This window comes from Gymnodraco acuticeps, unplaced genomic scaffold, assembly GCF_902827175.1.
Source record: "Gymnodraco acuticeps unplaced genomic scaffold, fGymAcu1.1, whole genome shotgun sequence".
Taxonomy (NCBI): domain Eukaryota; kingdom Metazoa; phylum Chordata; class Actinopteri; order Perciformes; family Bathydraconidae; genus Gymnodraco; species Gymnodraco acuticeps.
Genome location: NW_022989913.1, coordinates 698,239 through 724,823, shown reverse-complemented (window position 1 = coordinate 724,823; position 26,585 = coordinate 698,239). Strand labels below are relative to the sequence as shown.

Here is a 26,585-nt window from a genome sequence, read left to right as displayed (position 1 = left end):
TCATCATTATATGCGTTATTATAATGTTTTTTAACGGATGTTGTCTGATTATATAATCATATGCGCGGGCCGCTAGTGTCTGTTGATCTCCAGATTAACAGCAGCAGTTATTCTCAAACCTGCCAAAAGTGCCGATGCTGCGGTAGAAATGGCCGGGATTTGCGTTTTTACCCCCTTAATGTCTGACCAATGGTTGAACAGCATTTCCGTGCACATGACTTGTGTTTTAAAGTTTATAGTCCGTTTGAGTTTTGCCCGTGTGAACGCAAACCGAACCTTCTGAAAAATGAAACAATGTAACAAACTGTGGTCTGGTATCTCAGTGGGTCTCAAACGGTTTGGTCACAATTTATGTAAACAAATATTTCCAAGGCACACCTTTATAATTATTAGGATAAATAAAAACAGGTTTGAAATCATTCCAATGTATACTATAGGACAGTAACCAAAAATATCGTTTAAAACTGGAGATATTAAAAAATATGCATTACTAAATAAATGTTAACTAGGTAAAATAAGATATGAATGAACAAAAATAAAATACGTTACATTTATTTGTTAATGGCTATGGTAGGTTATTGGTTATGTTCACATACTTATTTGATTATTAAAATGTAAACCGATCTTTTTCATATGGGTGTTTTAGAGTTGTACCCTAGATCTGGTCTCTAGTAATTCTGCTCAAAGTGCACCAGATTGAAGCATTTTACTTAAAAATGTTAAAACAAATCTTTCCGGGAGAGCATGCCCCCGGACCCCCCTAGAGGATGTGACGTCCACCCCCCAATTAAAACATGTTCATACAATAATGAATACATTTAAAACCTTCTTTATGTATATAACCAACATGTCAATAGGTTTCAGTTTTTGTAGTGTATTGGTCTTTTGTAGAGATTTTTCATTTATTCTTTATATATTCTATTGTGTATTAGTTGGAGGTGGGGGGGGGCACCACATCATAATCTCGCCTAGGGCACCAAAATGGCCGGCCCGGTCGAACACACAGATTTCAAAAGCTCTGAGCAATAAAATATAACTTGTGTTTTTAGCGCCATGTTGTTTCTGTTTCACAACATACAGCTCAAAAATCTAGAAGAACAACAACCCAACGTAAATGCAGAGTAGTGTACGATTGGACGATCAATTTTTGGAAAATAAGTTAAGGAAATATTTAATTTCAAATTCAAAAACAGAATCAACAAATATATAATGACATATGCTTACAAACTTTTCTATTTCAAAAATATTTTACTTTTACAAATGTATGTATTCATGCATCATCAATTAGAAACACAGCTGATAAACAGCACTGAGGACTTTGCTACTGACCCTCCGTTATGTTTAATGTATTTTTATTCAGCCAATGTCAATGTTTGTGTTCACATGAGGAAAAATCTCTTACCTAGGAGGAGGGGTTGTCTCACGTCCAGAGTGCTGTAACAGAGACAATTGACACGTATTAGATTAAGTTACCTGATGGCAAAATGGATAGGAATAAACTCTGTGTTGGTCTTACGCCTTGCGGTCCACATCCTCCTATCATCCCCCAACAGGGTGAAAAACCGACATATCTGATTCCAGATCTCACTCCGTAATGTGTTCTCCACTTCTGTTACAGATGATCAAATTAATGTTGATGAACATTTTAGGTTACATCGGTACAAATAGTTAGTACACATGTTGTATCAACAAAATAATTACTGTTTATATTTTGAAAGATTTTTACAGGATGATCTTACCTGACCAAGAGGTTGAGGCTCTGTCCTCCTCACAGGGGCTGCATCAGAAGAAGTGACGGTTGTGACGAGCAGGAAAACCTGCAGACTCAACAGCAGCAGCAGCACACCTTTGTCCATGACTGAAGAGAAGAGTTTGAAACACACAGCTGTGAAACACACAGGTCTTTATATCCTCTCTGCAAAACAAACACTTTGTTATGGAGAAAGGGATAAAGAGTAAGAGGGTGTGTGCAGATGCAAGATAACCCGTCTACACGCAGATGCACCATTTTAAATGATTTGTTTAACCTCAAGATACATATAACCACAATTATGTTTATCTAAAATATTATCTTCCTTCCTCTGAAGTCCCTCCTTAGACATCTTGTGATCACATCAATATGCCAGCAGGTTTACAGAGAAACAGCATTACATAACGGTGGACTTACATGAACTTCATGGTATTTAATAACCTATTTGTTGGACAATACTATATGTTACTAAACTGACCTGTATTTCACAGAAGTGTGAATAAAGTTTATTCAAAGAATCCCTGAGACCTTCTTTGCTTTGATTTCTAGTCAACAAAACGCAATGGAGGTGCTACTACTATCTAGTAATCCAGTAAAAACTATCCAACCTTATTGTAATTGTTTTCTGTGGTAATATCTTTTGCCATGTTTGATCAAAACCAAGAATATATGTATTCAAACAAGACATATTAATGTATCTTCAGAAGCTGTAACATAACCTAAATAATTAAAATGTTAGGGTCAGATACATGCATTAAACTGCACTACAAACCTTTTATAAATGTAGGTAGGACCAGTGGCGTTTCTATATGTACAAAAGTGGTGGGGCACAAAAAACGTAGATGTCTATAAGCTTCTGCAGTGAGGTTCATGGCTGGCGAGGCACTGGCTCTGACTCTTCAGGTTTACAAATATTATATTTTGACCTAAATCAAAATATAATATTATTTTCAAAAGCCTCTTTAGTCTGATGCTTCAATACATTTTAAACAGACAGTTCAACAGAAGGATACCCAAAACATTTAATTTGATCATTTAAATATTGAATTGTTCTCTCTTAGTAAGATCCCATTTTCAATAAAATGGTGGTCTTACCTTGACTTGAAGATGAAGTCCATTTGCCTATCCTTCTGGACAAAAATCTCTTACTTTTTTGTAAAAGTCCTCCTTATCTTCTTGTAGTTTCAAAAGTCTATCATAAATCTAAATGATGGATTTATGATTCGAAAATTATAAAAGTAGGGTATAGACATGTGGATATTATCCGGCTGAACAAAACGTACATTTATCTAACAGCTACGTTTCCCACAGATCTTATTTGGAGCTATTTTCTAAAATCCTATGGAGAAATCTTATTGCTTTTTTGTGGAGGGAAGCTATGCGCAGCTACTTCCTGGTTTTAGGACGCGTCTCTCTCCTCCTCTTCACCTGCTCTTCACACACCACACTTTTCGCGGCACACATACTTACAGCCAATCAGCTCTGAATTATGTGAGATGACGTATGGTGGGGATGGCAGCTCTATGCCCCTATGGTCATTATTTTTTTGCCACACACATTAAATAGGAAAATACTCTGAGCATGCGCAGTGTAGTTTTTACAGTCACCATTCACTTAGACAGAGAGAGGGAGGGGCAGGATCGGATTTTGTCCCACATGGCACTAAACAGCTCAATAGGCACACACTGTAGACACTAATTAGAAGAACATATACTAAAACAGCAATATACAGACGAATGAGATGATTAAACCAGATCTTAAAATATATTTTATCTATATTTTAATTTATTTTTTGCATTTTGTTGTAATCATTATTTTAATACTTTCTGCTGACACTAGGTGGGGCTGTGTCAGAAAGTATGGACCAACGTGTAACAGAGTAGAAAGTAGCATACAATACAAATATATGAAACATAACATTGCAAATAAAATAACAAGTACCTTAAAATATTGTAATTGCCCCCCCCCTACAGCATTTGTGTGTGATGAAGGTTTTTATGCATGTAAACGGTCTGCAGAGTAAAAAACCCTCAAAGTACACCCTGTAGCGAGTAATACTCTAACACAGAAAATACCTGTCTATGCTGCCCCAGAGCGCCTCGTTGGAGATTTTATTTGTATTTCCTGGGTACAGTGACGTGACCATACCCAAATGGACCAATCCGTGGAGCTCCTCACACACACACACACACACACAATCTCTCAGCGGCGAAACTGCACCGTGTTTGAGGGTGTGGGTGCTGCAGCCGCTTCAGCACCCCCCCTTCCCGCGTCCATTCGCGATGTTATTGCTGTCTCGGAGACTGCACGCAGCAAGCAGGAAATTAACCCAGCTCACACTGTCCGCTCCTCGCAGCAGCGAGCCGTGCCAATTTCTGGTTGCTAATGCCATTGTAACACGAGTGGGCGAGCTGACCAATCAGAGCGGGCGAGCTGACCAATCAGAGCACAGTGGGCTCACGGAGAGAGGGGGGGGGGGGGGGGGGGGGGGGAAACCAATGTGAGTTTGAAAAATTGCACAATATAAATCTATTCTAGTATACCTCAACAATGGAATTATGATCAGTAGAAATGGCCATGACATTAGTGTTAATTTCGTCAGCTATTCTTTAATTTAGTTTTAGTCTTAGTCCTGTGTTACATTTCCTTTTTAGTTTTAGTCATATTTAGTCACCTTCATCCTGTTTTTATTTAGTCAAGCTTTAGTCGACTAAAAGTCTGAGCATTTTAGTCTTATTTTAGTCGACTAAAACAGCAAACATTTTAGTCAAGATTTAGTCGACTAAAAGTCTGAGCATTTTAGTCTTATTTTAGTCAAAACAAACTAATTATTTTAGTCTACTTATTGTCAATGAAAACTGTTGAGTCTTTTTTAGTCATCAGATTATATAGAACATTTCAGTCAAACTAGTCTAGCCAAAACCAATAATTTGTCATTTTAGTATATATAAATAAATAAGATTATATCTTGTCCTTATTTGATGAAAAACACAGGTTGAATGATTAAGAAGCTTTGCAGAGAGTATCTGGTCAGGTTTGTGGTGTTTTTACCAGCTGTGTTATGGCCACATTGCTTCCCTTCTGATAAAACAATGCATTCGCTTTTTTTCTCCGCCTCATTGTACCGAAAATGGGCCCAAATATCACATTGTTTCTTTCTCCCAAACAGTGGTGGCTTTAGACTTTTTCGTTGTCAGTCATTTTGACGGACAGGATCGTAACATTTCCGTCATAATCCATTATTATCCGTCGAGTGCACAATGTATCAATCACTCGCGCTGACGGGGGTATTCGGTTAACGCGAGTGCGACCACTGCTCCCAAGCCCTGTTGTTGCCATTTTATTTGATGTTGAATAAGGTTAGTTAGACCATGAGTTAGACCCGAGTCTTCTTGACAGTTAATATTTTGCCGCTGCCCGGTGTAATTCAAATCTACCGCCGCGCGCAGCACAGACACACAGCTGCTGCCCAGCCGCAGCACCGGAAATGGAACTGCTTGGAGAAAAACTGACTATCAGAGATGTAACGTTATCTTTGATAATATTTTGTCATACATTTTCGTCTCGTCGCTTTTCGTCAACGATATTGCATGATGATTTCGTTGCAGTTATTGTTTACTGCCGTCGGTGCCGTCTCGTCATCGTCTCGTTTTCGTCATGGAAAAAAAGGTCGTTGACGAACATATTTCGTCATAGTTTTAGTCAACGAAATTAACACTTCATGACATGGGACCTTTAATAACAAACCTCAACTGTAATTCTCCACCTGACCGCTAGTAGCTCAATGTTTCCCGCCTCTGTCACTCACCTGCTCCTCATTAGCCAATCAGAGAGCTTACTCGAGACACCCTCACTGTTAAAAAATAGCATTTATTTTATCCTCAAACACTCGACCTGTGGCACTGCTTGTGTTACACATGTTACAGTTATTCGTGGAAGTCATACAGGGAACGCTATAAATCAAGAAACAGGTCAAAAGATTGGGAAAATGTGCCCAACTATTCAACGAAATGTAACGTAGCCTACAAACCTCCTCAGGAAAGTGAAACACTCCGCTCTTATCTTGTTTTTCTCAACCTTGCATCACCTCCATTTCGGCTAATTCCTTGTTCCCAGCAGAGAAACACTGGACCGGATCAGACTTTATCCTGGTTTCCCTTCAGGAACTGGGACATGCTGCACGGATCAGACCTGTGAAACTTCTCCTCAACTAAAGTAACAGCAACAGAAAAATAAAACAGGACTTTAAAAACGTCCTATTTTACGTTGTATTTTAATCGTTTTGTGGCTACACTTCACACAATTCACGAGAGGAGTAAACTGAAGGTGCCCCGTTGGTCAATTTCACTCAGCGAGGACAACACACGCCGAGATCGGTGAGTTTGTATTCATTTTTCTTGCTAATTAAATATCTTTGTTGTCAACATCCTGCTCAAAAATCACAATCAACACACTACAATATTTCCATACAAATTGTCTTCAATTGTGTTTTTTATTCCAATTTTGATACACTGATATTTGTTCAACATCTTAGTTACATAATTCACGAGATTTGATGCGTAACATGTACAATAAGTATGGATCATCGCTATAGTTAACACTGAGATACACGGTGTTTCTTGTACTATCTTGTACTGGCAGTCTGGCACTATATCTGACCTCCACATCCACAGGGACTCACTGCAGCCTCTGATCTGCTGCCATGTTTGCTTCTTTTAGAGAAAAGTGTGTTCCACTTGATCAGAGAGAGATTTGCTCCTCAGGAATGCTGATGCGGAAAACACCAAATCCTGCTCGGTGTTAATACCTCTGATTTGCTTGTAAGTGGCTTGTTGGACCTCCAAATGCGTTTAAAGTGCTTACTGTTCTGTGGTTAACTCTATAATATCAACTAAGAGGTTGAATATCTGCATAAAATGTTTAGAAAAACAGATTTCTTTATTTGTATTCACTGTCTACCTGCAGGAAGTATTCCAGTTATGCATTATGACTCTGAAGTAGGGATGGGTATCGTTTGAAATTTATCGATTCCGATTTCGATTCCGGTTCTGCTCATCGATTCCGGTTCTTATCGATTCCCCGTTTCGATTCCAAAATTGTAAAATAAAGAGGTCAAACGTTTAGATAACAAAAATATATTTATTCTTAAAAGCTTTAACTGAAATTGTTACTAAAAAATATACATGCAATACAAATGTATTGCACAATAGCTGTGCTTTATTTTAACTGAGCTATGCCTGTGGCAAGCTATTAACAGGCATTACACTTTGCCTTTTCTTTTTCTTTTTTAGTGTAGTGGAGCCTCACTTCAGAGTGTTTACCGCGACCTATCTTTGGTGTTATGAAGTGACTGAGCTCGTGAAATGTCTACGGGAGGGCGGGGGAGCATCGCTGCGGGGCAACTGTGGACCTCTGTCGCCTGTCAGCGCAATTTATATGATGCCGTTTAAAAAAATGAAGGGCGGTGCCGGCCGTCAGCGTACCGAGCCGGCCGTCAACGGCCCGCTGACGACCGGCCGTTCTGTGATTCTCCAGGTCCGCCCTGTATTCCACCGGGTCACCGCAGCACCGCGGTGCAGACGGACCCGCTGGAATACAGGGTCTACCGCGTTTAGGAACCGTTAAGCAGAACCGAAATTGTGTATTTTGTATGGGTACCCGGTACCCGGCATTTTCTTATCGGTTCTCATCTGGAACCGAGTTTCGGTTCCCAACCCTACTCTGAAGGGCACTTTACAACAATAATAATAATATTTCAACACAATGTCTCTTTAACAGGTACAGTTTATAGCTTTTTATAAAAGAAAAACATCATTTATAATATCATTATTTCACAAAAGTACCCATACTGCCTCACAAAGGCAGTTCCTTTATTGTGTGTAGTAGGCCTACTTGTACTTTGAGTTGATGCATTGCTGTGCTTTAATTTAGCAGCTGGTAAATGTGAAACTCATTTTTCACAATTTACTGGTTTAGGTAGTTTGTAAATGTTACCAATCTAATCCTATTAAACAAAGTCCTGTCTTTAACCATAATATAACATCAAATATAGTGGAGTAGCAGTATAGAATAGAAGGAAAGGAAATATAAATGCTTCAAATAAATATTTAAACATAGTTACTTTTCTCCACTGATTATGTACAATGCACTGTTACCCTTTTTCACTGTCATGTTCTGCTCTGATTGCTGTTGTTTATTTCCTGATGTGTGTTTTTCTCCTCTTTCAGATGATAACAACAAGCTTTCTGATTGGTTAGAGCGTTGAGTGACAGCTAGAGGTTTGTCAGGATGGGCAGGAAGTTGGATCTGTCTGGGCTGACGGACAACGAGGCGGAGCACGTGCTGCAGGTGGTGCAGAGAGACATGAGGCTGCGCAAGAAGGAGGAGGAGCGCCTCAGGTCAGATACGATAATACTTCAAATGTTCTTGCATCACAGCGGCTCCATTTCCAACATCAAACACAAATACTCATTATACAGTACAACTGCAACCATTAGTCCACTCATTCATTAAATGATGGATAAACGACAACAATTTTGATAATCGATGAATTGTTAAACTACAATGTCTACTATATTCCTGACATTTTATTGACCAAGCAAATAATAAATGAGTAAAACAATAGTTACTTGCAGCTCTACTATGCTGTCTACCATTTCAGAAATTCTAATTCAAAGGTTTTATTGTCATAGGCATGGCAAATGGCAATGAAATTCTTCTGACCCGAGCTCCTCCAACAATGCAACATCAGTGTTTCCCCTATATACAAATAGCGGCAGCGCCAGCCCGGTACCACACAAATAAATAATAATAAGTGGCGACCCTTTTTGATTTTTGATTGTTTGTTATGTGGATTTGTAGTATTTGTGTTATTGTATGTTCAATAAAGTGTATTTTGCTAAATCTTGAGACATTGCCACTGTATGTACTAGGCCTCAAGAGCCTTTCTTGTGCTGGCAGACACATAGAAACATATGTGCGGGGTGCACTTCGCACGCGCACACACTAATAAATTCCACATGCTCACATTTTGCTGGGCATTAGGGTTAGGTTAGGGTTAACCCTAACCCTAGGTGTCTTAGCACCGCTGCTATGACTCCATCCTAGGGGAAACACTGAACATATATAATAGAATACCAAAAATACAGATACAAAATAGTGCAAGAAGTCTATATCAGTGGTTCCCAACTTTTTTTTTTACCAAGGCACCCCTTAAAATATTTCTCGACCCCAAGGCACCCCAACTTTTTGTAGATTTAAAAACCACTTCAGAGCTTAAACTAAAAACAATAAATACACCATAAATTGGTTTTCAAATGTGTATTTAATTGAATAGAACATTTTATAGAATTCACACAAGAACCAGACTAAAAATGTCAACACCATTTCTATGATTAATTCAATATTATAAACAGGCCTACTAAGTAGGCTCTTTTGTTTTGGCTGAAAATAGTAGGCCTACCTGTGTAAAAACACGAATACATATCAATACAGTTATTATTTTACATTTGGATTTCAAAAGAGGCAGGCCTATGATCACTTAGATTAAATAATAACTTAATAGAATTGGAGGGATGAAACAATGTCCTCTGACCTGACTGTGGTCATGTGACTCATCAACCACATCCCAAATATTAAACATTCTGCATTTCGCTATCCAGATAATACTGATTGACAAAATCATAAATCATACAAGAAAGGCACATAAATTAACATCCAAACATAAACATTTCTCAGACCGCGGAGGTCCTGCTCCACTGACAGCCAGGTGCGGGTCTTGTTTTTGACATATGCGAGTGAGGAAAACGCTAGCTCGCACAAGTAGGAGGTTGGAAACTGTAAAAGCACCTTGATGGCACTCTGAGAGGGATGGATACTCGTGTCCCACAAGCAGCCAAAATATATCCAGACCTAGTTCCCCGTGCTTCAGTTTCAGGGAGCGGTCCATAGATAGCTCTGCAAGTTCATCCTGAGCTCTGCCGTTTAAACTTGTGGCTGATATTAATGACAGAGGATTAAACGGATCCCGGAGCCAATCGAAGTCTTCATTCATAGGAGGGAAATATGACTCAAACCTCTCCTCCAGCACTCTCAGGTGAGCAGCTACAACTTGTAGATAAAATGCTGTCTTGTGCGCTGGGTCACTGGATGTCAGCGGAAACATTTCAATGTTTTTCTTGGCGACTTAATTTTGCCACAGTCTTAACTTGGATCGGAAATCATTGAGTTTTTCTGTGGCTGTCAGGATGTTCTCATTCTTCCCTTGCATTCTGATGTTGAGGTCATTGAGGTGGCTAAAAATATCTGCCAGATATGCAAGCTTAACCCACCACGATTCATCATCCATGTGTTCTTTGTAGGGTAAGTCGTGCTCATTTGCAAATGCAACAAGTTCGTCGTGGAGCTCGTAGACACGGGACAGCACCTTGCCCCGTGACAGCCAGTGGACCTCTGTGTGCAGTAAAAGGCCATGGTGCTCAGCCCCCATCTCATTGCACAATGTGCTGAACAACCGCGACTTCAGCAGACGGGACTTGATGTAGTTCACTATTTTCACAGCTTGTTCTAATAATGCAATGAGGTCTGGTGGCATAGCTTTGGCGACAAGGGCTTCTCGGTGTAATATGCAGTGGGTTATCTGTACATCAGGATTGACCTGTCTCACTTTATTTACAAAGCCTTTCACCCTCCCCGTCATTGAGGCAGCCCCGTCGGTGCAAATGCTGTGGCACATCCCCCAGTTTAGACCCTGTTCTGTCAGGTAATCAGCTGTGGTCTTGTACATTTCCTCTCCGGTTGCATGTGTGTGTAACTCTTTGCAAAAAAAGAAGTTCTCCTCAATGGATTCTCCATCAACGTATCTCACGTTGGCAATGAGTTGACAGTGGCCACTTATGTCTGTTGAATCATCAACTTGCAGAGCGAATTTGCCACTTATCTGTATTTTTTCAGTTAGGACAGTTTCTATGTCTACTGACATGTCATCGATGCAACGTTTGATTGTATTGTTGGATAATGAAATTTTATCGATTTCTTTAGTAGCATCTGGCCCTATCATTACCCTGACAATTTCCTTACATGCCGGTAGAATGAGGTTTTCCGCGATAGTGTGTGCCTTTTTTGCCTTGGCGATTAACTCAGCAACCAAATAGCTGGCCTCTTGTGCTTTGTCAGAGACACGTAGAGACGAAAGCATACGTTGACTCTCCTTCTCAATTTGTGATTTCAGTCTCTGGAAATACTCAATGTCCTTGGAATTATAAGAAGGTTGTTTTGTGCTAAAGTGTCTTGCTAGTTTACTTGGCACCATTCCTTCGTTGGATAATTTTTCTCTGCAGATTAGGCATTCTGGCGTCGGGCAGTCAGCATCCCCAGTCAAGGAGAAACCATACCGAAGGTAGCTTTCGCTGTATTGTCTGCTTTTAGACTTCTTTTGCACTGCTGTTCCATCATGTTCTGTCATCCCTGCCTGTGGTGTTGAGGGCTGGGGTGCTTCTTTATTTATTGTCACTACGTAACGATCCATCTTGTAATTATTTGGCGCGAGGATAAAAAGCTGCTCTGCACACCGTAAACAATGACGGCTGACGTAAATCATGAGAATTTAAGCAGTTTAATATTTCTAAATCTGAGCAATATATGTTTTATTAGCTTATGAACTCTATTGTACATGTAATAAAATAAAGTGTATATGAAGTGAAGTTTATTAAGTGAGAAAAAAATTTGGAACATAAAAATACGTTTTTTTGCGGCACACAGTGCTGGTGCCGCGGCACACCGGTTGGGAACCACTGGTCTACATGTAAATAAAATATGATATGTACAAGAACAGAATAGGAAATTAAATAATGTACATTAAAGGTGGGGTAGGTAATTTTGGAGAAACCAGCTCGAGTGCGCTAGAATTTGAAAATACACAGCCGGAAAAAATCTGCCACTTCCTTACAGAGCCCCTCCTCCAACACACACGAACGCGCACATGACCAATGAGGGCACGAGATAATTTTGTGCACAGATGGAAGGCTGACAGGCAGGTAGGCCATCCAGTTATTTAGCCGGGCCGGCTAAAATGATTGGTCGTGCTTTTTACAGCGCTACGGCTTCCACAGATGAATTTTTTTTATGGATTTTTTTGTCAAAGCACTTCAGATATTCTTTGCTATCGGGATGTTAAGAGCATTCCATGGAATATAACAAAAAGTGTATCTCGAGCCGGTTTCTCAAACTTACCTACCCCACCTTTAAGACAAAATGTAATACAGTTTATTGCGGTGATAACTATTTCTATGAATAATATATTGTTGAATAAAAAATATCTCTTTGTGAGTAAAGAGATATGAAAGAAAGATGTTAAAATTAATAAAATGGAAACTTTAAACCATATTGTAAGAGCAGTCACATTGGTTGGGGCTCAGTGTGCATTCGAGGCATTTTTACATCTCTAAGGGTGTTTTCCTATCCTGCGTCTCTGCTCCGGACAGGAAGTGACCTCCTTTTCCTGTTGTACTCACAATGGTTTCCTCAAAACTTCCCCAACAAAACAAGTTGAATTACAAAGACAGAATAAGATGCTAATTGTGTGCGAGAGACAGAGGTACATAATAGTAGGACATGATTTGCTGCTATGTCTGCTATATAGGTTAAAAATAATAGTCGCTTAATTTAATTCTGACTCTTTTACCTGCTCCTTGTGCTTTTATTCTTAACGCAATATTATTTTTCTGCGTACTTAACCAAAAAAGCTTTTAGCCATCAGGGTACCCAATCAAAGATAACACACTGGACCACACATGCAAGATAAACCTAATGGATGTTATTTCCTAAAGAGTTCCAACAGAGGAATGTTCAAGGTACTTTATTTTGTCATACGAACATATCTACAGTGTAGTTATGCTGATGAAATTCTTAGGTCACAGGCTTCTCCAACAGTGCAACACAATAACACAGTGGACGGATATCTACCCTATGGGACATTTACTTAATGTGAGGAGTATATTCATTTTTTTGGTGATGGATGCTGTTAAAGTCAACTTGTTTTTTATATGCCTGACTTGCAACAACATCACACTTTGTTTTTCATGCCTTTTTTTCTTTCCACTTTCAATGTCTCTTAGATTCAACTGCTCATTGACATCTGAAGTTGTAGCCTAGTGGCAATAACACAGAAACTGCCTCTTTCCTTTGGGCACCAAGCCAAAGAGGTTGTAATATAAACAAAAACACATATTGATTTTGCATAGTGTAAGTGGAGTCAGATTCCCTTAGAATAATACAAATTTGATTAGCTATATTAGTCCTCAAATTTGAACTTGTGCTTCCTTGTTTTGGTCGAACAATTTGTGAGCTTTAAATTCAAGATATGTTTTTTAAAAGTGCTCTTGACGTCTTACTTGTACCTAAAATAAGAGCAAAATTAGAAAACAATGGTGGATCTATGAACTCAAACGGTACTAACAAAAAAACTAAACAAATCATGGATTTGAACAAAAACTAGAGGAAACTTTCTTGTGTAATTTCCTGTATGACGGCCATTGACATGGGGTCATGTACCATTTCCAGATATCACATCTGATGGTAAACCCTTCACGTTATGCAGGGTTTGCACTGCTTCCTCTTGTCGCTTAGTGAACTCTGACTGCATCCTGCTTTTTAATTTCTTTCTCTGACACCCTCTGAAGATGATTTGACGTCATCTGAACAGGACATCGCACGCTCACTGCTTGATAGCGCGCACAGATCCGTTTACGCCGGTTGTTAAACTGTGTGCATCTGGACCCGGTGACAACATTACCTATTGACGCAGCAACCACTGTAAGTTATATTCTTGTTTAATTAGACTTCTCGGTTTCATTTATTCGACTCTGTATAATTGTTACTGTAGCTAAAACGGCTAAATCGCTTTTGAGAGATTTTAAATCTCAGATCTGCTCAGGCGAAACCTGCTTTACAGCTCTCAGCACTCAAGCCTGCATTATTAACATAGGCAGGGCCAGTCTATTGTCGCCCATCAGCTGTAGATAGTTAACTAATTAACTTCAGCTGTGAGAACTGAGCAATCAGGCGTCCATTTCGGGTAGCTCTTTCCTGGAGCGGCAGCTTCAGCGGCAGACAGGCTAAGACTGACAAAGACATTAGAGTCCTACGGGAGTAAGACTGACAAAGACATTAGAGTCCTACGGGAGTCACGAGGGAGGCAAAGAGGAGGCAAATCCTACTTTGATTGAGCTAAGTATCGTTGGCGTTTTTAATTTTTACTTTTGTTGTTTAGCCCCTCATGCTATAATCATGTGTATTTTCTCCATTCCTGTTCATGTGTCTTCTCGCAATTATCACTGGCCCCGTGTATCTCCTAATCGATATAACCGGCCTGCTCTCGTCTATCCCACGTGCTCCACTGAGATCCATCATCTAGTTTCAGGTGGCCTGTGGACTGCCAGTCAGCTGTTCCTAAGGCTGACTTCATCTCTGGCTACACCTCCCTGCAGTCTCTGGATTTCCTTGCTCTCACTGAGACCTGGATTACTCCATCCAACACATCCACCCCAGCAGCTCTCTCCACTGCATATTCCTTCTCCCATACACCCAGACCCACTGGCAGAGGAGGTGGCACTGGTCTCCTGCTCTCTCCCAAATGGAGCTTTTCCCTCTTCAAGCTACCTAACTTTACTCCTTCCACCTTTGAGTTCCATGCCGTCACAGTAACCCATCCTATACAGTTAACCATTGTTGTTCTCTACCGTCCACCAGGCGCCTTGGGGGACTTCTTGGAGGAATTAGATCATCTCCTCTCACACATCCCTGAAACTGGCCCTCCCGCTGTACTTCTCGGAGACTTCAACCTCCAGATGGGGAAGATAGACGAACTAACATCTCTGTTAACCGCCTTTGCTTTCTCACTCTCTCCGTCCCCACCGACTCATAAAGCTGGCAATGTCCTTGATCTCATATTCTCAAGGAACTGCGCTACTTCTAACCTCTCTGTAAACCCGCTCCACACATCCGATCACTTCTTCATTTCATTCTCTCTATCCCTTTCCAAACATAACAAACTAATCTCTTCCCATCCTACACTTGTCCGCCGTAACCTTCGCTCCCTCTCTCCCTCTACCTTTGCCTCGTCGGTGCTCTCAGCCCTCCCTTCCTCTGATTCGTTCCAACTACTGCCTCCAAACTCTGCTGCAGAAACTCTCCTCTCTACTCTCTCATCCACTCTGGACTCGCTCTGTCCTCTGACATCTCGGCAGGCTCGTCAGTCCCCTCCGGCTCCCTGGCTAAATGATGCACTGCGTGCTAATAGAACCGTCCTTAGGGCAGCAGAGCGGAAATGGTGGAAATCCAAACACCGTGACGACCTCCTAACCTATCAAGCTCTCCTCTCCTCTTTCTCTGCTTCGATCTCTCAGGCAAAAATCACTTTCTTTCAAGATAAGATCCAATCTTCCTATTCCAATCCTAAAAAACTATTTTCCATCTTCTCCACCCTCTTGGACCCTCCAAAAGCTCCTCCCCCCTCCTCACTTCTGTCAAGCGACTTTGTTACCCACTTTGAAAAAAAGGTTAATGATATTCGCTCTTCTTTTTCTGACTCACCTTTACTCACCGCTGGGTCACCAGACCCTCCTTCCACCAACACACTAACCTCCTTTTCCCCTCTCTCTCCAAGTGAGGTTCTTACCCTCATTACCTCTGCCCGCCCTACCACCTGTCCTCTGGACCCTATCCCTTCAAACCTCCTTCAGACTATCGCTCCTGATATTCTACCGTTTCTCACCCATTTCATCAACACTTCTCTAACTTCTGGTCACTTTCCAAACAGTCTCAAGGAGGCAAGAGTAAACCCTCTCCTAAAGAAACCCACTCTCAACCCGTCTGATGTTATAAACTACAGGCCTGTCTCTCTCCTCCCGTTCCTGTCTAAATCACTTGAACGCGCTGTCTTTAAACAACTCTCCTGTTATCTCAATCAGAACAACCTTCTGGATCCGCACCAGTCTGGTTTCAAGGCAGGTCACTCCACAGAAACTGCTCTCATTGCTGTCACGGAGGAACTGCACACTGCCAAAACTGCATCCCTCTCCTCTGTCATCATCCTGTTGGACCTGTCTGCTGCATTCGACACGGTGAATCATCAGATCCTCCTTCGCACTCTCCAAAAACTTGGAGTTTCTGGCTCTGCACTTTCCCTCCTCACCTCATACCTGAAAGACCGTACCTACAGGGTGACTTGGAGAGGGTCTGAGTCCGACCCTTGTCAATTAACTACGGGGGTCCCTCAGGGCTCTGTTCTTGGTCCCCTCCTCTTCTCCTTGTACACAAACTCGCTCGGATCAGTCATTAGCCCGCATGGTTTTTCTTACCACTGCTACGCTGACGACACCCAATTAATTCTGTCCTTTCCCCGCTCAGAGACCCAGGTCGTCGCACGCATTTCTGCTTGTCTAGCTGACATCTCTCAGTGGATGTCTGCTCACCACCTCAAGCTCAACCTTGACAAGACTGAGCTGCTCTTCCTCCCGGGAAAAGATTGTCCAACTCTTGACCTGACAATCAACATCGGCACCTCAGTTGTTTCCCCGACTCAGACTGCAAGGAATCTGGGTGTGACCCTAGATAACAACCTGTCCTTCACTGCAAACATCGCTGCTACAACGCGCTGCTGCAGATACACGCTTTACAACATCAGGAAGATACGCCCCCAGCTGACTCAGAAAGCGACTCAGGTTCTGGTCCAGGCTCTCGTCATCTCACGCCTAGACTACTGCAACTCCCTCCTGGCTGGTCTACCTGCATGTGCCATCCGACCTCTGCAGCTCATCCAGAATGCAGCGGCTCGTCTGGTTTTCAACCTTCCTAAATTCTCCCACACCACTCCGCTCCTCCGCTCCCTTCACTGGCTTCCGGTAACTGCTAGAATCCACTTCAAGACACTGGTACTTGCTTACCGTGCTGCGAATGGATCTGGCCCTTCCTACATCCAGGACATGGTTAAACCGTACACCCCAGCGCGTGCACTACGCTCTGCATCAGCCAAACGACTCGTTGCGCCCTCGTTTCGAGGGGGACCCAAGTTCCCATCGGCGAAAACACGTGGGTTTGCTATCCTGGCTCCAAGATGGTGGAATGAGCTCCCCATTGACATCAGGACGGCAGATAGCTTGCACATCTTCCGGCGCAAACTGAAAACTCATCTCTTTCGACTCTACTTCGAGCGTTAGAACTATTAACGAAGCACTTTTATACCAATAAAGGACTGGATTACCTAAAGCCAGTTGAGTAGCACTTGAAATGTTTGGCTCTATGAAACCTGATATACTTATTAGGGCTGGGACTCGATTAAAAAAATTAATCTAATTAATTAGAGGCTTTGTAATTAATTAATCGAAATTAATCGCATTTTTAATCACATATAAATATTTGACCTAAGAACAGTGAGAAGCAATTTTTTTTCACATGGATTTTAGTATACCATTAGGCGCAGTCACACCGCAGTACTTTTCCCACAAAGGTTCATGAGAACTTAGTTCATGAGAACTTAGTTCATGAGAACTCTTTGAACCTGGGGGTGGATTAGGCAAATGAAGCCGCTGACGTCACTTCTTCTTCTTCTGCTTTGGGTTTACTGGCAGGCCGCAAACCACTTCACGGCGTATACTGCCGCCCAAAGTCCCCGGCCGGAAGTCCCCGGAGTTGGGGACTGGCTTCAGTAGAAGCTGCTGGGAGTCCCAGCAGCCTTCCGAGTAAATCGCCAGAACGCCGACACCCTCCTCATCTCCACCGCTCCCATGTTTTATTTTGTTTTGCCATAAGTTAGTCTCTCTGCGTTTCTGCGCTGGGCTAATGCTAATAATGCTAATGCGAGGATAATAAAATGGCGGCTTCACAAAACTTTTTGGGAGTTTTACGGGGCGTGGTTTGCAATCCGCCCAGCCAATCAGAAATATAGCTCTTTTCTCACAAGAGAGCCGTACGAAAGTCCCTGCTCTCTAGCAGCTCTCTGCTCTCTAGCAGGGACTTTCGTGGGGGTAAAAAGGTTCTCATGAACTAATTTTAGTACCGGCTCTTTTTGGTGTGAACGCGATAAAGAGGCTAACGTCCACGCTAGCTTCCACGCTAGCTGCTATATGTTTTGCATTGAGGTGATACTTGAGGCTTGATGTGCTGTGGTGATATGCGAATTCCTTTTTGCATAATTTGCACACAACCGTGCTCTTATCGACGCTTCCATCCGTCCGTTTTTCAAAACAACATTTCCCACTGTTGTTCACTGTGGTTTGTTGTTGTCTGAAGTCATGAACGTTAGTTGGTGCTCCAGTATAATCGGTACGCCTGAAACTCATCCAGTGAGAAACGTTCCGCGGTGCAAAAATAAGTGCGATTAAAATGCATAAATTTTTTTAACGCGTTAATTTTTGTGTAATTAATTAATCTTAATTAACGCGTTAAAGTCCCGGCCCTAATACTTATATGATTCTGTTTTCTTCAAGGTTGTGTCTTCCTGGTCGAATGTACTTATTGTAAGTCGCTTTGGACAAAAGCGTCAGCTAAATGCAATGTAATGTAATGTAATGTAATGTAAACAGCATCGTTATGGGGAAATGCAAGTCTGCGTCCAAATGGTTGGAAGATAAGGAGGAAGGACAATCAATACTGTATATAGTCAATGTGAGGTAAAGTGTGTCACCAATGTAACCGGTTGAAACTCCAAGTGGCGATGAGGTCTTAAAATGTATGGAAAGGGTCTTAAAAAAGGTCTTAAAAGGTCTTACATCTGACTTCAGGATTCCTGCATATACCCTGCAGAGATAAAGGTTTTTAAAACTGCAGTAAACATTTTATTTGTGTTTGTTATTTTACCTAATGACTTTAATTACCACACATGCTTAGTACACACACAAATTGTATTTATATGTAATAAGACTTGAGATACGCAGACAAATGTTATATGTACCCTTCAAAAAGGTAGCATCTTGTGTGATTTGTATCAGTTAATGTGCTGAGAAGAAATAGAAAATAATCATACAAATAAGCTTCTTATTTCTATTCTTGTTTTATTGACGCATTTTATTGCAGTTTCCCTTTTCAAATGTCTTTTTGAATGTCACATCCAACCAGGATGAAGTCATTATTATTTTAATTACTAATTAAAATATTTCCAGATTGGTTCTGTATTATATAAATATGCATATTTAAAATTGTTTATTATTTGCCATATATTTGACACATAATCTCAACTTTTCATGCTTATGGAATTAACTTTGATATAAATAAAACTGCGTTATATTTCCAATACAATATTCAAATTACTTCCAAAAAAGAGAAAAAAATATATAAATAATTTTAGAAGGATTTCAATCTGGCCTAAATCCAATAGGACCAACCAACAAAAAAACTAATTACACTGAGGAAATGTCTCGCCAAAATTAATTTCAGCCCCAAATCATGGGAATAAACAATCTCAATTATCCTCTTTTTTTATGTTGGAATCTTCCAACACAAGAAAAATAGACACATTCACATACATGCAGCTCACATCAGTGGACGTCCCTTCATTTTATGGGTTTGAAACTGACTTTTTGTGAGGATTATTGCAGCTGACAGCTCGAGCCCCTCCTGCTTGTTCTCGTTTTACGCCCGAAGATAGAAAGCTGCTTTAGACGAGGCTGTGTGAGGACGCAGCTTCTCTTCAGATAAACTGTACAGAGTGAGCGGATCAACATCTACAGCGTGTTTCATGCCTCTAAATTATTCAGATGAGAGTCGGAGAGATGATGAATGACTGGTGTTGTTGCATCTTCCTCTGTTGGCTCCTTGGCTGCAGCTTTGTCTGCTGAGTTGTGTTTACACATGTGAATGGATGTTATTGTGTTCATGTTTACTTCTGCAGGTTACTCTGCTATCCTCCTGTGCCTGAGTTATTAATACCTTCCCTAATGGGAGTGTGCTGCTGAAGTGAGAGGGCAGTCACTGTCAGATATTTATAGCTTGGAAATCCCTTTCATCCCCGACTCACACCATTTCTAAAGTTGGAGAAGAATAAAACGGTCCCACCAAGGACGGTCCAATGCATTTGTCGAGGTCTTGGGGACTTAAATGTTCAACCCAATAGTTTAATGTTGGAGCAGTACGGTTTTTAAAGGTCAATTATCAATTCACTTTAAAACATCCATATCAGGAGGCAAATGTCCTTGAAGTGAATACCGTCTCTACAAACCTCTGTGGATGTAGGAATTCCTTTTTGGCCTTTCATTTAGAATTACATTTAAAACTGAAATAAAATAAACGTTGTAACCAGTGGCTCTTTCTGCTGCCCCTGTCCTCCTTCCTCGTGTTGTCAGACTCCATCAGTCTGCAGCAGTAATCATCTATAAATGATTCAGTCGTGGCTGGTGCTCCTGCCGTCCTGATGGGAAAAGAATGGATTTGTGTGACACTTTCTTTCCAGCGCTACTTACACAAGTTCCAATTTGTCTCTCTTCTGCCTCCATCCATCTTGTTTCTCTACAGTAATGTTGTATTCTGTCACTATTTTTTTATATATTTGTAAAACATAGTCTACATAGAAATCCAGTGGTGGAAGGAGTACTCAGTAAGTAACTTAATTAAAAGTAGCAATACCAGAGTGTACTCAAAGTTAGTCAAGTGTTTTTAGTAAAAGTACCAACATCTTAAGGACTTTTATATCCTATCCTAAAACTCTTATTTTCCAAATAACACATTTCTATGTTGAAGCTTTACTTTTAAACCAACATAAAAGAAAAGCCTTCAACAAAATAAAAATAAATAAAATGTTGTATTTTTAATTGCATAACAAACAGTCATGTGAGCAAAAGCTCCAGATCAGCCACTTAATGGACCTTGTGGCCTTTTTTTCTTGTACAATAATAAACATTTATGGTTCCCCACATTCGTAGAAAAGCTCCTGCTGCTGCAGAGGAGAACAAACTAATGTATTATTCAGCACGTCCGCCTGCTTCAACCTTTACATGAGCACAGCAGGTGACATTTAAATGAATGTGAAGTGATAAATGCTTTGTTCAAATATTCAAACAAGACATTTATGGATAATTTGACTTTTAATAAGAGCTCTGACTGCTTTTCGCCACCTTGGAAGGAATAATGTATGTTAATATAAGTCAGATATAACCACCAAAAAAAGCAAAGACTTAATAGAACTTTGATTTTCATATTTAATTAAAACATTTTTTATATATTCATGTTTTATTACATTACATGTTACTTGTTAGACTCTTTTATCCAAAGCGACTTACATACTCAGTACTGTGGGCAATCCCCACAGGAGCAATTTGGGGTGAAGTGTCTTGCCCAGGGACACAACGACATGCAGTGGGGTTTGAACCTGTGCTCCCCCTGATCCGAACACCAACGCACTAGCCCACTGCGCCAAAGCTGGGGAACAATAGTCTTGCAAGGGGGGGGAAGAAAGGAGAAGAAGGGGGAAGAGGGAGAAAGAGAGGAAAAAGAGGAGAAAAAACGATTCTCTTGCTCCCTGTTTCCCTTCTGCATGTAAAAGTATTTATATACAGAAGTACTTTAATAAAGACCAACAACGTATGCGTTTGTTGACTAATAACACTTGTGTTATGCAGTTAACTATTAACACATTTCTATTAAATATTATATATTTCTAATACATATTAAGTAAAACGTATCTACTTCTTTCAAGTTTATTACATACAATTATTATTATTTTCTTTATCAGGGATAGTTTTGAAGTACCCAATATTGACCTGCTCATGGTTTGTGTGCTGTGGACAAATACTTAAATGTAACCATTACATTTAATATGAACTAAGAAGGTATTGGTGTTATAATGTATTTCTTTTAACAAACAAAGAGAAAACCTATAGAAATTCTAAACATAGCACTCCACTCAATTATTGGACAGTCACGTACTTGATAGAACCAAACCTTTATTTTAAAGTAGTTCAACTTAATAAAATGTAAAACAACCCATACAAGTAAGTAAGGTGCAGTATAACAAAATAACACTCTAAATGGGTTTTAACATTAAATAAACATTATCATAAACTTAATAAAATATATACATATCATATATATAAATAAATATCAAACTATACACCGAACTAAGTGTCCAGTGTCCATGCCTCTGGTGGGGGGATATACATTTTGTTATGTCCTCCAACCATTGCTCCTTTGGCACAATGTAGTTCACTACTCCCTGCACTGGCTGTGTCCAGTGTCCGCTGTCCCAAAGCTCCCACACCTCCACACGTGTTGGGCAGTACTTTGCGGGTTAGTGTTTGGCTGTATGGAGCAGGAGCAGGACTAGGAGCAGGAAAAGCAGAGAGAGGCTGGCATTCAGAGCCTGTGGAGCAGTGACCAGGACAGGAACCTGTGAGCTCACTGGAGTAAATATCATGGAGCCCAAAGGTGGAGCAGGGAAGAGCTGCATCTCCACCTGAGGGCCAGAGGGTGGAGCAGGGAAGAGCTGCAACACCACCTGAGGGGCCAGAGGGTGAAGGGGTGGAGCAGGGAAGAGCTGCATCTCCACCTGAGGGCCAGAGGGTGGAGCAGGGAAGAGCTGCAACACCACCTGAGGGCCAGAGGGTGGAGCAGGGAAGAGCTGCAACACCACCTGAGGGCCAGAGGGTGGAGCAGGGAAGAGCTGCAACACCACCTGAGGGCCTGAGGGTGGAGCAGGGAAGAGCTGCAAACACCACCTGAGGGCCTGAGGGTGGCGCAGGGAAGAGCTGCTCTCCACCTGAGGGCCAGAGGGTGGAGCAGGGAAGAGCTGCAACACCACCTGAGGGCCTGAGGGTGGAGCAGGAAGAGCTGCACACCACCTGAGGGCCTGAGGGTGGAGCAGGGAAGAGCTCATCTCCACCTGAGGGCCAGAGGGGTGGAGCAGGGAAGAGCTGCATCTCCACCTTGCTTTGATGCTTTGTGATCTGGAATGTGACAACAGCGAAGTTGAGGCATTTATTAGAAATGATCTATAGCAGTTAATGTTTCCAGATTTATAACCGAACACATTTATAATAAAAACTAGTTTGTAATGTTATTGTTTATAAGAGAGTTTAACAAACACGGAAACAAATACAGTCACGTTATGTTTGACCTTTTTGGTTGAGTCCATCTTTAAGATGGAACCAAATGTGGAGGTGATGCTGGCCTTGATATGGTCCATGTGGGAGAGGATATCCCTGCCGTACATGGACAGCACCCAGAGACTGCTTGGGAGGAGGCTGGGCTCTGGGGGCTCCTGGCAGGCCACAGGGAGGAGGCTGGGCTCTGGGGGTAACTACTGGGGGTGTGATATAAAATGTATGCATGAGGCATTTCTTAATCTGAAACTATCATCATTATGTTTTAGTCTGGAGTGAGTCACTCAGTGTAAATCCTTTGATTGATAATATTTGCACCAGTAAATTGTAAATGTTCAGTAATATACTTATCATATGTGAATAATAAGTAATAGGTACATATGTTTCTATACTTTACCTTCTGACAGAGGTCACGTCACTTCCGTTTCCTTGGAGCGGGTTTATCCCTCCTGAAGGCCAAAGCCTGTCCATTCTGCATCTCCCATTTCGTTATGGCTTATAGGTTTAGTGATCATCTAAACTTTAAGTAAAATAACAATGCAAGTGTTAGAGAGAACTACACTGCAAAGCGAACAACACTGATACCATGTTAACCATTATTTACACAGGTTATCTACACATATAATCATGTATAAACACACATCATGTTCATAAACGGTGAAGTTGTCCTGTTATCCATATATGATTGATGTGTGTATATTGAATTACAATTAATGTAATGTTATATACATTATATAGCTATCTTGAATATATATTCAACAATATACTGTATCCTTCCTGGAGCATATAACACACTTTATCATATCATAGTGAGCAACGATCCCTTATCTCACATAAAGATATTTATATCATATAATATATGATATACTTTACTTTACTTTATGAACAAATAAACTGAAAAACATAAACTCATAAAACGCCACCAGTAACCAATAGGCATCTTAACCAAATCTGTAAAGTAACTAAAGGTAAGCTATTAAACACATGTAGTGGAGTAAAAGTACACCATTTGCCTCTGAATTGTAGTGAAGTAGAAGAGTACACAGTAGAAAAATATGGAAACACTCAAGTGAAGTACAAGTATCTCAAAATACAGTACTTGAGTAAATGTTCTTAGCTACTTCCCACCTCTGTGTATACAGTATATATACTGTATGACTTCTGTACCACTGCTCACAGAAGTGTAATTACAACATGCCCATTCATACAAGAGTCGTTTAACAACTTATTTAAATTACTGTTGTCAATCGGATGTATAACACATGGCTGTTGACATTGATTAATATAATAACGTGTATTTAACCTAGACACGATAGCATTAGCAATGCTGGCTTGCTAACTTTATGCAGACTGAAGTTGCCGACCGTAATGTAAAAGTTGACGCCAAAACGACGGTTGTAAAAATTGATTTTATGACTGAAAACGGGAAAATATAAACAATAGTATTGTTACTTACCTCTGATGCGCCTCGCGATTTGTCCACTGTCAACCAAAAGCGTGAGGGGGGGCGGGTTCGGGTAGAAGCAGTGCCGTGAGTGGCTCTGTCCATTGTGAACTCGCGTCGTGATTGGTTTAGGTCCAATGGACAGCGAGTATCATGATTGGGTGATAGATTGGATTTTGACAGACGGCTTACTTTTATATTTGTTTATATTAAATTGTACAATTGTTACATTTCCTGATTTACCACACTGTATCTTTCAAAATCTGAAAATCTTTTTCAATCATCATTTACCTTTTTGTAATGATTTAGAAAATAATTAAAATACGACTTTGCGAAACAATTTTAAGCTAATTTTCAGGTTCATATTTGTATTTTGTGCCTCTACTGTGACATGTTTACATGCTGTTCAAAGGATAGAATCGAGAGTGTTACATAGTGATGTCACTACGTTACAGAAGTAATCAAAAAAGGTCAATGGAAGCGTTTCAGGCAGGGGGGGGAATGAGAGAAACTCCCTCTGGAGGGGACTTTGGGATTTTAGCCTCTGTTGACCATTAACATGCACAAGAACCTTTAACACACTACAGGAAAGGGAAAACCCAGAATATCATGCATTTATTTTGTGCTCCATTTCCATTAACAGTTGGCAGAGGTCAGCGTGACTGGGTGTGTTTGTATGTACTTCATGTCTTCAAATAATATCCTATTTGACTCGGTAAACTATCAGAGAGGAACCACAGCCACACACATTTAAATATGTAATCGTATTTTCCTGCTGTATAACTCTCTCTCTCTCTCTCTCTCTCTCTCTCTCTCTCTCTCTCTCTCTCTCTCTCTCTCTCTCTCTCTCGCACACACACATTCCTGGTTTCACTATCATCCCCCCCCCCCCCCACAGTGATCTGAAGCAGGAGCTGGATGAGGAGGGCAGTCGCTGCCTCCTGCTCTCACGGCAGAGCTGCTTCAACCAGCGCTGCTGCATCCGCTGCTGCTCGCCCTTCAACTTCCTCCTCAACCCCAAGCGCCCTTGCCTCGACTGCCACTTCAACGTCTGCAAGGCCTGCCGCGTCTACAGCAAGCGAGACAAAACCTGGCTCTGCTCCGCCTGCCAGAAGAGCAGGTAGGTCGGGTGGTGAAGTAGTGTTAGTGTCTTAATATAAATAGAAGTAGTGCAAGTGTTGGTGGTGTTATTGTTGGTAAATGTTGACTGCATTTATATAGGTATTTTACCAGTCTTTACAACCCCTCAGTCAGCATTCACACACCAGAGGCTGCCTTACAAGGGGCATCATGATTGAGGAAACTAGGATTCACACACACTCACACACTGTTGGCCATGTCATCAGGACAAACTTGGGGTTAAGTATTTTGCCCATGGCGACTTGACGGCTGGGGCTGAGATCGAACCCCCCTCCTTCTGATTGGTAGACGACCACTCTACCACAGTCGCCCCTGTGGTGTAAGTGTTAGTAGTTGTAGTGGGTTTTATTTTAGTCTGACGGCCCGTCCACACAGCGGCGTGCGTTGACGCTTGCCGGCGGGCGTGTCTGAAACTCGACCAACAACCAATCACATGAATCTCCCGCCCCTGACACACAAGCAGCGGTTTGATTGGCTAAAGCTTGTACTGGCATATGATTCGATTGGCTGACGCTTCTGCCGAGGCTTCAAAAGTTGAACATTGCTCAACTTTTGCCGCGAGCCACGCCAGCAAAGCTCCGCGTCGCTTCCCACAATGCAGTTCGGCAAAAAGTGACGTCACCCCATTCAAAGTGAATGGTGAAGCTTTCAACGCACGCCGCTGTGTGGACGGGCCGTTAGTGTTAGACGTGATAGTGTTGGTGGAGTTTCTGCACATGGTTTGTGCGTACATGAGACTAGATTAAGGATGAGAGGGTGACGTCAAAGGTTATTGTGCTATTTCTGCTGCTGGAGAGATGGATTTGGCACTTATTACTCACTAAGATAGAGAGCAAGATAAAGTTGGTCACTGGCTAAACTCCGTATAAATGCAAAAGTAACTTGATCGACAGGAAAATATTAATACATTATTGGAAAATGTATTAATTGTTAGGAATTCTTCATGCAAAAAATGCATGCAATGGAGAATCTCAGTTGTCCTCTTAATGATGAAGACAGATTTGTAAGGAGCGATGGCAGTCGAACCTCAGTTTTCTACACTTTACTGTTCTGTTTTAATGAGATGACAACCACAGACTGCAGGAGTTACCCAAAGGTGTTTCACCCTTGGACACTTCCTGTCACATCCTGTCCACACACTCACTGTCCACACACTCCGTCAGCT

At 41.2% G+C, this 26,585-nt stretch overlaps 1 protein-coding gene across 2 annotated transcripts in view; it reads left to right on the top strand.

Moving 5' to 3' along the window:
- Positions 1–5,649: 5,649 nt before the first annotated feature.
- The window catches only part of si:ch211-106h4.9 (rab effector MyRIP), a 40,494-nt gene continuing 19,558 nt past the window's right edge, over positions 5,650–26,585 (top strand). Inside the window, exons 1-4 of one of the 2 annotated variants that reach the window (XM_034208481.1) lie at positions 5,650–6,126; positions 6,470–6,570; positions 7,978–8,148; positions 25,179–25,400. In XM_034208481.1, coding sequence (XP_034064372.1) covers positions 8,039–8,148; positions 25,179–25,400 — 332 coding nt within the window. In that variant the 5' untranslated portion in view covers positions 5,650–6,126; positions 6,470–6,570; positions 7,978–8,038. The remainder of the gene's footprint in view (positions 6,127–6,469; positions 6,571–7,977; positions 8,149–25,178; positions 25,401–26,585) is intronic. The other variant, XM_034208480.1, reaches the window with a different exon arrangement.